Source organism: Eucalyptus grandis, chromosome 7 (genome assembly GCF_016545825.1).
Source record: "Eucalyptus grandis isolate ANBG69807.140 chromosome 7, ASM1654582v1, whole genome shotgun sequence".
Classification (NCBI taxonomy): domain Eukaryota; kingdom Viridiplantae; phylum Streptophyta; class Magnoliopsida; order Myrtales; family Myrtaceae; genus Eucalyptus; species Eucalyptus grandis.
This window is the reverse complement of record NC_052618.1, coordinates 39,985,670-39,998,874: the sequence shown is the minus strand read 5'-3', so window position 1 is coordinate 39,998,874 and position 13,205 is coordinate 39,985,670. Positions and strand designations below refer to the sequence as shown.

Below are 13,205 nucleotides of genomic sequence, written 5' to 3'. Positions count from 1 at the left end.
AGAAATACAACAACTGCAGCGGTTGGTGTACTTTATACTTTGTCTATAAATCATATAACTCTGGTTAATTTCTGTGGAGATGTGTTGAAACTTGAAAACGGAGAGTAACAAGAAGATACACGATTATGAAACTATGAAAAAAAGAAAGTATCAAGATACGAAGCTCTTCATTCACGTAAGAAAAAAGAAAAGGATGTGAACCACCAAAAAGGATGATCACAAAACCTGTTTCTTTTCAAACTAGGTCATATTTTCCCAGGGAGACATATTGTAATGGAGCATGACATTGTGCAGAGGTCTGAAAATGCTATTAATGCCTCTAACATCAAGATGAATATCAGACAATGTCACTACAAGTTAAACAGATTCCAGTCCCGCCAAAATAAAAAACTGCGAGCATCTCAACATGATGTAATATACTAACCTAGCTTTCAAATCCCTTCCATCCTTTCCATCGGCAAAAATTTTGTCATCCGATATGAAGATTACAAAGTAATGAAGAAAATACCAAAAGCAGCATTGGTACTACAGATTTAAAGGAGGAGCACCAAGTACCTCTCATATCTTTAGTCGCCAAGTTCCTGGAAGCTTTTCAAGTGTATTCTACGTAAAATAACTGCGCCAAGAACATAACCGGAAGTTAACAGAATACAATTGACTACAGAAAAAAATGACACTGAGAAATAACATTTTCAATCTAGCAAAATTGTGGTTCTGTTCCACCAAATTTTTTTTACTTGTTTGCCCTTAACCACTTTCGTAAACTAAAATAAGAATGCCCGTCATTGCTCTTAATTCATCGATCAATAAGCCGTCTTGAACTCCCCACTATCAAGGAGAAAGAAATATTCGCTCTCCATTTATATTTTAAACTATCCTAACGTATGGGGCTAAAAATGTCCATGAATCCAATCTAGAAAAATTCCAAATTATCTGAAAAAATTCTAACGGCAACTTCGGTCTCGAAATTTTCCTAAAGAATTTCATGAATTCCCGTACAAGCTTTTAAGGCGATGGGCTAAGTGCAAACTCGGTCTTTCCAAGTTTGGCATACGTGCAATTTGACTCTTTAATTTTTATTTTGTCCAATTGAGTCCCCTAATTTCATGAATTTGTGCAAATTTGGTTGCCTAAGTCTTATTTGGTGCAATAAAGTCCATGATTTTCTGAATTGGTGCATTCGAATCTTCGATCAACAATGCCAAGTAACCAATCGAATTAATGGGCGATGGGGCATTGTTCGCACAGCAATATAGGAAAGGATGGTGTTGGGAACAAGAAAGCATTTAGTGGTGGTATATTGCTGGCTGGCCCAATCGCAACTTGACACGTGTCGATAGCCAAAGAAATTGAAAAGAACAAAAAATAAAAATCGAGCTGGAATTGTTCTCTCCCTTCCTCCATGTTCTCCATCCACGGAAGTTGGGGGATTGATGAAGCATTCAACAAAAGCAATGCGATTGAATGAGAGGAAGGAGATGCTGGCTTGGGAGCCCCGTTTTTATAGTGTATTGAGCTATCCGAGCTTCCGTAAATGGATATCATTGGCTTTCAATTCTCAATCTTCAAAATTTAAACAGTTTTAATTAAATATGTCTAACAATTTTTTTAGAAAAACTTGTTGATAAAAGATTTCATTTTTTTATTTATTTTATTTATTGCAATAGGGTGGGCATGTTATATATATAAATTATTATACATATTTACTAATAATATTTATTCATACTTTTTTTTTGTTTTTTATATTTGTATATTCTTAAGAGGGAAGGCAAAAGAAGTGTTGATCAAAGTTGACCATTGGCTTGACAAGACAGAAACAATGAGACTCTTGGAAGATTGGGACATGATTTAAATTGTCTTTTACATCAATGAGGTCTCCATTACTGAAATTTTTATCCCACGATTTTATTTAAAAATACAAAGTCCGACATAATTCATTCTTTTGTTCAAGAGGAATTAACATATGATATTTGCTTACTAGACAAGATCTTGGATCGGTAAAATAGTCTTACCTGTGATTTTTTTCGTTTAAAAAGAATAGCGATTGTTTAGTTTAATCAGCGAGGAGATTGATTTGGCAAATGAATATTTTTATAAAGTGGGGTTCTTTCATGTTAAACAATCAAGTTACTACTCAAAAAAACATACCGACATTTCATTGATTGCATAACAACCAAATTTTAATCCACCTCAAAAGCATATGATAGATTTAATTAAGTCATGACATTATCCCATCTCAACTATTAAAGTATTTTGCATTGCTTAACAATAAAATTTACATTTACATATAATTTTCCTTCATTTATCAATTTAAAACTTTTGGAATTGACATTCGAATAAGTCATTAGTCAAATTTCACATATGGTCTATATATTCTTTTTATACATATGGTCCATATTCAGATTTATTCTTGCGGACACTAAGAAAAATATTAACGTTGGAACTCAGATTGGCTCTTGCAATTTTATTTTGTTTCTCTTAGTTGCGATACGGTAATTTAAAATAATTGTCTTTTCGGTTTAGAAGGGGAAATGCCTTCACCAGAGCTCGTACTTGGGGCCTATTTGTGGCCATAGAGGGACAAAAAACGCAAAAAAGACTAAAGAACGTGGCTCATGTTTTGCTTTGTAAGTGACGTGGTAGCATCACAAGATTGAAACGTGAACGAGCCAGAATTGAAATTGACAAGCCCTTTTTTTTGCTCCATCTACGTGCTAGCAGCCTAAAAGTCTTTACATACCAAATTAGTGAATCGCCCAAGAAATCTTTATTTAGTTAGAAGTTTTCAATTCATTTTACTATCGAACTGGTTATCGTGTTTGACGATAATTAATGAGGTAAATAGGATTTCGTTTGATTATCGAGAATAAGGCGTGAATAAAATAACGGTATATTGAAATAAAGAACAAATGTACGAGGAGTATACTGAACTTAAATTTGATTGCACCTAAAAACAATTATTTAGGCATCACGTAAGGTTAAAGTGTCAAACTTTTGTTGTTTATATTTACACAGTGATTGTATATATTACTTTAAATCTAAACGGATTAGTAAACAACAGGCGGGATCCAATCACCACACTTTATCACTGCATGCATGCGTCATCACATATCTCCCAATAGGCGTACGCCAAGATCTACTTAGACTCTCTTCCAGTCCGAAATAGAGTCCTAGTGCACGTCAACAACGTTCGAGACTTGAGAGAGAGAAGAGAAGGGCTTCACTTTTAAGAAACGCCACTCTACGTCCGGAGAGAGAGACTTTAAATGAGAGATAATAGACTAATTATGAATGGTAGATGTGGAAAGTTGATATGAGCATTTAAGTTCTTGCTTTTTTGTGCCATGTTTTTCTCCTTCTTCGGTCCGCATGCATGCAGTGATAAAGTGTGGTGATTGGCTCGTTCACATTTCAACCTTGCGATGCTTCCACGTCACTTACAAAGCAAAAAGTGAGCCATGTTCTTCAGTCTCTTTTGCGCTTTTTGTCCCTCTATGACCCACGAATAGGCCTCGAGTCCAAGCTTCGGTGAAGACATTTCGCCTTCTAAACCGAAAAGACAATTATTTTAAATTATCGTATCACAACTAAAAGAAACAAAATAAAATTGCAAGAGCCAGTCTGAGTTCCAATGTTAATATTTTTCTTAGTGTCCGCAAGAATAAACCTGAATATAGACCATATGTATAAAAAGAATATATAAACCATATGTGAAGTTTAACCAATGACTTATTAGAATGTCAATTCCAAAAGTTTTAAATTGATAAATGAAGGAAAACCACATATACATCTATATATATCTAGAGTATGTAAATTTTATGGTCAAGCAAAGCAAAATACTTTAATAGTTGAGGTGGGATAATGCCATTACCCAATTAAATTTATCATATGCTTTTGAGGTGGATTAGAATTTGGTTGCTATGCAATCAATGAAATTTTGGTATGTTTTTATGAGTAGTAACTTGATTGTTTAACATGAAAGAACCCCACTTTACAAAAATGTTCATTTGCCAAATTAAGCAAATATCATATGGTAATTCCTCTTGAACAAAGGAATTATGTTGGACTTTGTACTTTTAAATAAAATCGTGAGATAAAGATTTCGGTAATGGAAACCTCATTGATGTAACAGACAATTTGAGTCATGTTCCATTCTTCCAAGAGTCTTATTGTTTATGTGTTGTCATGCCAATGGTCAACTTTGACCAACACTTCTTTTGCCTTCCTTCTTAAGAATATACAACTATAAAACAAAACCAAAAAAAAAAAGTATGAATAATTATTATTAGTAAATGTGTATAATATATTTCTATATGTAACATGCCCACCCTATTGCAAATATATATATATATATATATATATATATATATATATAATAAAAAAAGAGAAATCTTTTGTCAACAAGTTTCTCTCAAATAAATTGTTAGACATATTTAATTAGAACTGTTTAAATTTTGAAGATTGAGAATCGAAAGCCTATCCATTTACGGAAGCCCGGATAGCTCAATGCACTGTAAAAGCGGGGCTCCCAAGCCAGCATCTCCTTCCTCTCATTCTCATGGCATTGAAGTTCTAGTGAGTTTTCGACCCAAAAAAAAAAAGGTTATAGTGAGTCCACCCCTTCTTTAATTCTATCTTGTATTCAATCGAATGCTTTGAATTCATGACGAGCATTGCAGCCTCTCTCTCTCTCAACTTGTCTTTCATCGTCGCTCTCTCACCATCCATCGCATTGCTTTTGTTGAATGCTTCGTCAATCCCCCAACTTCCGTGGATGGAGAATATGGAGGAAGGGAGAGAACAATTCCAACTCGATTTTTATTTTTTGTCATTTTCAATTTCTTCGGCTATCGACACGTGTCAAGTTGCGATTGGGCCAGCAACATACCACCACTGAATGCTTTCTTGTTCCCAGCACCTTCCTTTCCTATATTGTCATGCAAACAATGCCCCATCACCCATTGGGAATACACCCTACTTTTTCAGGGCATGGGAAACTTGCCGTGAGCGGGTCATATGCCCTGTAAGAAACTTGCCATGAGTGATCCAAAGAGAATGACTAAATGATAAAAGTAATTCACTAATTTAAATTTTCAATGATCAAAAACGAAATGAAAAAAAAAAAAAAAAACACTTGTTTTTGCCAGAGGAAAAAAAGAAATTGCTTCGGGGCCTTTCTTTTGTAACTTCCTAAAAAGTAATCACGTCAGTTTTTCTGGGCACACGGCATCTTGAACGGCATCTTGACATGACGATATAAATGGATATTTTAAGTATGAAATAAAACAGAAAAATAGGGAGAATAAATATTATTAGTAAATATGTTCATGCATAACATCATATCAAAATGTTGTGTGCCCAGAAGGTTTATGCGACGTGATTACTTTTTCGGAAGCTACAAAAGAAATGCACCGAAGCACTAGCAATTTTTTTTCCTCGAACGAAAACAAAAGTGCTTTTTTTTTCATTTCTTTTTTTAACATTGAAAAGTTAAATTAGTGTATTTTTTATCGTTGTCATTCTCTTTGGATCACTTAAGGCAAGTTTCCCATGCCCAGGGCGTAGGACTTGCTCACGGCAAGTTTCCCATGCCTTGTAAAAGTATGGCGTGTTCCCAATGCGTAGAAGGTTCCCAATGCCACTACAAGACACGAGAGAAAACTACTCACTAACCACTCCCTTCTTCATTGTCAGATTGTAATCATGATGTGTATTGTGCACAACCCTTCTCACCTACTAGGATCGCCATCCCTCTTGAATCCATCGTTTCTTTTTCCTTTATTTTTTGTTTTGAAATCATTATTAATAAACAAAAACCTTAAAAGAAACACGATTATATACAGAACGCCGGGCAGCACTTAGTTTTTAGAGTAGGTGGTGAATGCGTATTCGCCCTCTTTCCTCTTCTCTCTCATTGCCTATCTAACTTCCTTATTCTCTCTCTCATCTAGTATCTCTTTTCTCTTCTTTTCACACAATGGGATTGTCAAGCTCGTCGCAAAATATATCACAGTCTTTATAATGTATTTTTCCAAAGTATCTCTTTCTTCTTCTTCTTCTTCTTCTTTTCACACTATGGGGATTGTCAAGCTCGTCACAGAAAATACCCATAGTTTTTATAATGTATTTTTCCAAAGATACACCGTAAAAGTTCTGATCACTTATACCGCTTCGATTGCCTCCAGGTGGCTCTTGAACCTGGGGAGCGGGAGCTAGCATCTCATAGTCGTCTTTGATGTCGAGTGGGTAGGTCAGGCCCCTGCCATCCTCAAACTTTCGATGGGGGAATCAATGTAGAATATTTCAACTAATTTAGGCCACGGAGATTCCTTTGGCTCTCAAGAACTTCCTGAAAAACGAACACAACACCTTTGTTGGGGTGGATGTTAACGAGGACGTCCTGAAATTATCAAATCAATATGCTCTCGATGTCACTAACATGATGGATCTGAAGTCCCTTGCTAGGGCTAAGAGGTGGGGGGTTTGGAAAGAGCAGGGCTGAAGACGTTGGCAAGAGTGGGGGATCCATCATGTCTGTGACGTCGAGGGCGTACTAATTTGACAATTTCTGGACATCCTTGTCAACATCCATCCCAACAGAGGTGTTGCGTTCGTTTTCTAGAAAGTTCTTGAGGGCCAAGGGAATCTCTGTGGTTTGGATTAGTTGAAATCATGCATTGATTCCCCACCGAAAGTTGGAGGATGGCAAGGGCCCTGACGTACCCACTCGGCATCAAGGCCGACTATTAGACGCTAGCTTCCGCTCCAGAGGTTCGAGAGCCAGCTGAAGGTAATCGAAGCGGAATGAGTGACTAGAACTTTTACGGTGTATCATTGGAAAAATACATTATAAAGACTGTGGGTATTTCTGTGACGAGCTTTGACAATCCCATGGTGTGAAGAGAAGAAAAAGAAGAAGAAAGAGATACTTTGGAAAAATGCATTATAAAGACTGTGAGTATATTTTGTAATGAGCTTAACAATCCCCATGGTGTGTAAAGAAGAAGAAAGAGATACTGGATGAGAGAGAGAGTAAGTTAGATAGGCAATGAGAGAGAAGAGGAAAGAGGGTGAATACGCATTCACCACCTAATCTGAAAACTCTAAGTGATGCTTGTGGCGTTCGGTTTATAATGGATATATAGTCGTGTTTCTTTTAAGGTTTTCGTTTATCAATAATGATTTCAAAACAAAAAATAAAGGGAAAAGAAACGATGACTTCAAGAGGGATGGTGATCCTCATAAGTGAGAAGGGTCGTGCACAATCCACAATACACATCATGATTACAATTTGACGACGAAGAAGGGAGTGGTTAGGGAGTGGTTTTCTCTCGTGTCTTGTTGTAGCATTGGGAACCTCTACGCCTAGTTTTAATGAAAGGAAAGAGAGATTTTCTCTTTTGGAGTGCATTGGGAACACACCCTGCTTTTTCAGGGCATGGAAAATTTGCCGTGAGCAGGTCCTATGCCCTATTTTTACAGGGCATGAGAAACTTGCCATGAGTGATCCAAAGAGAATGACCCAATGATAAAAAAATAATTCATTAATTTAACTTTTTAATGTTAAAAAAAGAAACCAAAAAGAAAAAGCACTTTTGTTTTCGCGAAAGGCAAACAAAAAAAAAAATTGCTTTGGGGCCTTTCTTTTGTAACTTCCCAAAAAAATAGGTAGAATAGATATTATTAGTAAATATGTCTATATATAACATTCCCCATCCTATAGCAAAAAATAAAAAATAAGAAAAAAATCTTTTATTATTGAGTTTCTTTCAAAGAATTTGTTAAGACATATTTAACGAAAACCTTTAAAATTTTCAAGATTGAGAATTGAAATCCGTTGACCATACTTTGACTGAATGTTTGCTCTGCAACAAGAGAAAAAGGAAAACAGTAAAGAGGACTAGAAGAAGATTAATGGAGTTCACAGAAGCGAAATGACCACGGTCAGTAGCTAAATGTTTGAACGGCTAAGCAAGCTCTTTGAACATTGATTACTCTGCAAGAGTGGAGTGACACTCTATAGGCTTCTTTGCGATTTTAACCGTGTAGCAGAATTATACGGTACTTGGCAAACGGGGAACAAAAAAGAATTTGTAGTCCTAGATGTTTATTGATTGGAACTGTGATGCAAACATGGTCCTGCTTATGCTTTTCGAATTATTTAAGTTTCAGCAACACTCGTGTACGTTGCAGACGCGATGTAGGACTTGGTATCAGTTGCACTTTGAAGCCAAGTCGTACATCGCTTCGCTTCGATACTGCAGCAACTTACTGACTCCCAAATACTTCTCACGTGTTCAACTTCCACTTATGATGAAGGTCCAGATTTTGTTGATATTAGATGGATTGGCCATCAGTGTCTTTTGGTTTTGAAATAAGGAAATTGGCTGTGTGATTTTTACTGAGAGCTGATCTTTGTTTAATGGGCTCTGCTGTCCATGGAGATGATGAAGCCATCGAGACACCAACAAAGGAGAAGCTATCGCCATGACCCTATTTGCCATGACCCTATTTGCGGAACTCCCGCAGGCATGCTTGTAAAGAAAGAGAAACATTTAGGGCTTGGTGATGCCTAGGGGTGATTGGTTCTCGATTCTTTACAAGTTCCGCCTGGAACTTGGAACCTACCTTCAAACCTACCCATCAGAATCATGAACCTGGAACTTACCCTATCACAGGTTTTACGGTCGATTCCAGATTCCAATAGGTTTTTATTTTTATTTTTTGTTTCATTTTTAGTTTAAAAAAAAAAAAACAGAAATGAACGCAGCAATAATAAACAAGCTTGTCATTTATCAAAGAAAATACAACACAAACACAAAATCTATAATACTCGTAAGCATTTAATATTCTAGAATGCGAACCAACATTCTACACAGTGATACTAGCAAAAATGAGTATGCCACATGCCACGTTAGACCTATGCTGAATATTTTACAAATGACAAAGTGATAATGGATACTACCAAACAAGTACCTTTTTAAAATTGCCATCTCCATTGTTGTCTTGGGAATTGAGACTATTTAACTTGCAACTTAGATAATGTATTTCTCTGCAAAAGCGAAAGAAGTAACATGAGCATTTTGTGAAGCTAGTGCACCTTGAGAAAACTTTGAATCAGCCAAGATATACAAATCCAATAAGTCTCAGATGCTTTATGACTCAAATGAACAAATAATGTTAGATAGGATGTCTAAAATAAATGTACGAAACTCTAGCTTCAATACCATTCAAAGAAACATGGCTGACCACACTTTTGGGGCCATATTCACCGCTTGACCAAGAGATCGAAATCCGAGAGTTACCCTTGCTAGCGTAGCCTAAGCCTGCAAATACATATATCACAAATCAGTAAGCCCCTTCTCATGAGGATCATACTCACTTGTTCTTGTTCTCTTTGTCCCAAACACAGATTTTTTTTTACAAACCTCTGAGTCTGAATATTGTACAGCTTCAACCTTCTGATACAACAATGAGCAACCTACTACTTGATTCAGTAGAAAGGTGTCTGCTGCTTTAATTATGTCCCAGAGGAGGAAATGCGCACCCTCAAACCCTTTTCAGAGAGGATAAATAGCCAAAGATCCTCAGTAGCAGCAACAACAGCACGCATGTCGAAAGATTTCTAGCCCAGAGGGTTTGAGCTTTCTCCAGGGCTCTTGGATTCCTCCATGTACTCAGATGCCTGTTCAGATATTGCTATAATCTGAAACAAGAGAAAGAGGTCATTCATATTTCGAAAGGTTGGACAGTAATTAGCAATTTATGCAAGCAAGGATTCATAAAAGGAATGACACGAGATGATAGAATCAAGGAGTAATAATTAGCCCAAACAGCTTCAAGAATATCTTGTACATGACAGAGACCATATGCAGCATATTATCTCAGAAACTAAATCTGATTCACCAGATTCAGCCACTGATGAAGCAACTTAGTTCTATACAGAAACAAGCTCATCATAGAACTGCCTAATGAACAAGGTGATTGCATGAGGACAATCATCATGAGCTTATCTTACAAAGAGGACAAAGCTGTACGATTTATGCTGTTTTAAAATTTCGAAGACAAACCCAAATTAGCCTCACCTCACTAGTCACTATTATGCCAATCATTTTAGAATACAGGAAAGGGATACATGAACAATAGAAAGATGCTAAAGCTAGATATGAAGTAAGACAATTCCAATAATAAATCAAGCCTCGAAAATCAACTTTTGATGAACAACAGATAGTGCACAACATAGTTTTCAGGATGATTTTGGGACCCCAAGAACATAGCAAGCTCTAAAAACTAATTTATCTCCTCTTAAAGTTGTGCTTTAACTGGTGTCAGCCACCAAAGTCATCAAGCTTACAATTTAAGTACTATATAGCATATAAAGAGTTACTTCTGTAGATCTGAAATCCATTTCATATATATTAACCGGCAAATTCACTTCACAAATATAATGAACATGCGAAGTAAAACATACCGTGAGCCTTGAGGATACGCAAAATCTTGCTCCCCGTGATGCTCTTCACTTGGGCAATCCCGTGAGAGTCACGAAGAATGACACCAATCTGTGATGGCGTCAAACCTTTCTTGGCGAACTTGCCGATGTTCTCCTCAACCTACAAAAGCAAAAAAACTGCACGAGTGAATGCAAGTAAATAGCGAAACCAAAAGGCTAAAACAGAACAACCAAAGCAAATTTTAAGCACCTGTCAAGCGTGCTGAAAAAGAAACTGCTTTTGTCCAAAATAATTAGAAAAAGAAATATATTGCTTGCATTTTTTTAAACTTTTGGGTTGCAATTTGCAGTAGAAAAAATCACACAACCGCCGCGCCCCGAGTGAATGTTTGTCGCCGCACTCACCGGAAAAGAAACAAGAAAAAAAAACAACCACCAAAGAGAGCGAAAGATAGAGGGAGAGAGGGAGAGTTTCAACAAAGTGTCCTGAGAGGGAACAAATTAATGCACTCAAAATCGCAGAGAGAGAGACCTGAGTGATGATGTTGCGCAGCTGTTGGATGATGGTCGCTGAGCCGCGGCCGGCGTTGGTGATAGCAAACGATTCGAACGAGAACCACAGCGTCGCGGAGAGGAACAAGATGTCAAGAACGACGAGATGAACAGAACCACAGAGAAGTGGAAAGAACCACAGCGTCGCGAAGCAAGAATGGACCAAGGGGAAGAACGAAGGAGAAATGGGTTCCCTTTTCTTGTTGTTGACAGAGAGAAACGAGAAAGACAAATTCAGGGTTTGGGTGTTCCCGGTTCCCAAGTTACGCCGGTTCCGGTTCCTAAAAAAATGGAACCGAGAACCTACCCGGCCCCTCATAGAACCAGGAACCGAATTGGTCCCGCCGGTTTGGTTCTTCGGTTCCCGGTTCTACCTTAGAACCACGCTCACCCCCAGTGACGCCATCGCTCTACTTACAATTCTCCCGCAGGCACGTCGGTAAGGCGAAGAGAATTACTTATGGTTGGTGATGCCATGGCTCTACTTGCAATAATCCTACATGAGCACGTCTGAAATGCAGGGAGAATGGGTGTGAAGAGAATGACCTTGCGCGTGTTCCTTATGTTCTTTGAAGGTAGATTAAAGGCAGCGTATGCCGTTGAGATGATAGATAGTGAGAGATGTGCTGCAGGGGCATTAAAGAGGGGCAGAGAGTGACGGAGGCCTTGATCTCACTGTCTCTCCCAGCCAGTGCTGTAATGGGGTAGGTCTAAAGCAGAGGCAATGATGGCACAACTCATGGCACCATCTATGCCGAATGAAATGGCTTTCTTTGCTTAAGCTCAAATTAAATTGCAGTAGAATGACTCTCCGGTGATTAGAAATTAAGATCAATGATATCTGTTATGCATAAAACAAGTGAAGTGAAGAAAAGACCAAAATAAGAATAATGAATTAGTAGAGAAAAAAATTATCTTGTTAATCTAAATCTTGGAGATGAAGATGTGAAGGGACCTAAAAATTACAAAATAAATCTTAAGATCACATGAATAAAAAAAAAAAAAAAAAAAAAAAAAGCAATGATTTTTTATATATTTTTATACAAATTTTACCTAATATAGCTCCATGAGAAGATTCACTTGATCACAAGACACCTAATCCTCTATTATTTCATATGGATAAAAAGACAATTTATATATAAATAGGAAAATATTTTATTTTAAAAATAATAATAATTGCTAGCAACAATTGAAACCTCGATTTTTTCTTGAGTGCAAATCAATTTTTTAGAAAAGCTACCATGACTCATCTTATCCAAATTCCAAGTTAAGTGAACATCAAAAAAATTCCTTATATCCTCATCTTAGCAAATTGTATTCGTTTATTCAACCGGTAGACATTAAAACATGTATTCCAAAGAAATCTACATAATTATTGGCAAATACTTTGGAAACACCATACTATGGATGTAGCTTCACTCGACCCAACATGCATTATGGGGTTGTTTTTTACTTCAAGAAATTTTAGGTATATTAATTTAGCAAATTAGTATCAATATGAAATAAATATGTGAGAAAATTACGTGGTGTCAATTGCAATTATCAGTAAAAAGTGTTTATGCTTTAAAGTAATTGTTTAATACAAACAGTCGAATGATTAGCTAGCATAAAAATGTCAGAAAGCTCTAATTTCGAGGAGGAGGAGAACTGTGTTATAATTTCATATGCTGTGCAACCACTGTATTTGGTGATCTCTACATGGAGATTTGAACTATTTGTCTTTATTTGCATTAGGCCGTTCAAAAAATGTAGAAATTTGAAATGAAAAAGCCACCGAAAAACAAGGAAGAAACCAGTGGTTCAAAAGATTCACCCTCACATTCAAAGGAACAAAAGAAAGTACGTTTGCACCATAACTGTTTCTCGTGTTTCCGTCATAAATGGCTGTTTAAGTTGCGCATGCAAATGCTTCTGTTCCGAGGAAGAGTTTTTTTTTTCAGAAATGGTTCTTTTCTATTTTTGCTCCGGGGAACAATTTCTGAGTAAAAGAACCTGTTTGATAATGACACAAAATTTCTACTCTTGGAATAGAAAAAGAATAGAAATGCGTTTGATAACGCAACAATTTTTTTTTTTTATTCATTTTTAATCTTGCTTGACGGATTGCCGCTGCCTCCCGCCGCCGGTCGCCGCCGCCGCCCGCCCGCCGCCCAAGCTGCCGCACGACGACGCCCGACCGTCACCGCCGAGCGCCGCCGAAGCC

General features: G+C 37.1%; 1 protein-coding gene across 3 annotated transcripts; it reads right to left on the bottom strand.

Annotated features, from left to right (window-relative positions):
- Nucleotides 1–350: 350 nt before the first annotated feature.
- Nucleotides 351–11,543, bottom strand: LOC104415372. Of its 3 annotated transcripts, none has more exons than XR_005553340.1 (6): nt 10,983–11,543; nt 10,472–10,627; nt 9,429–9,706; nt 9,228–9,326; nt 8,977–9,052; nt 351–603 (listed from the first exon to the last, which is right to left on the bottom strand). XR_005553340.1 is itself a non-coding variant. In XM_039318322.1 (5 exons), the coding sequence occupies exons 1-3, from the start codon at nt 11,319–11,321 to the stop codon at nt 9,690–9,692; spliced, it is 495 nt and encodes a 164-aa protein (XP_039174256.1). In that variant the 5' UTR covers nt 11,322–11,543; the 3' UTR covers nt 8,893–9,052; nt 9,228–9,326; nt 9,429–9,689. The 3 variants fall into 3 exon arrangements, 1 of the variants encoding a protein (XP_039174256.1); XR_005553339.1 differs by having other exon boundaries at nt 10,472–10,610; XM_039318322.1 differs by lacking the exon at nt 351–603 and having other exon boundaries at nt 8,893–9,052; nt 10,472–10,610.
- Between the last annotated feature and the right edge of the window lie 1,662 nt (nt 11,544–13,205).

Excerpts from the sequence above, each read along its gene's own strand:
- LOC104415372 (XM_039318322.1), bottom strand. The coding sequence starts at position 11,321 with ATGAGGGGCCGGGTAGGTTCTCGGTTCCATTTTTTTAGGAACCGGAAC. Across the intron at positions 10,611-10,982 it reads TGCGCAACATCATCACTCAG|GTTGAGGAGAACATCGGCAA; the intron begins GTCTCTCTCTCT and ends TTGCTTTTGTAG.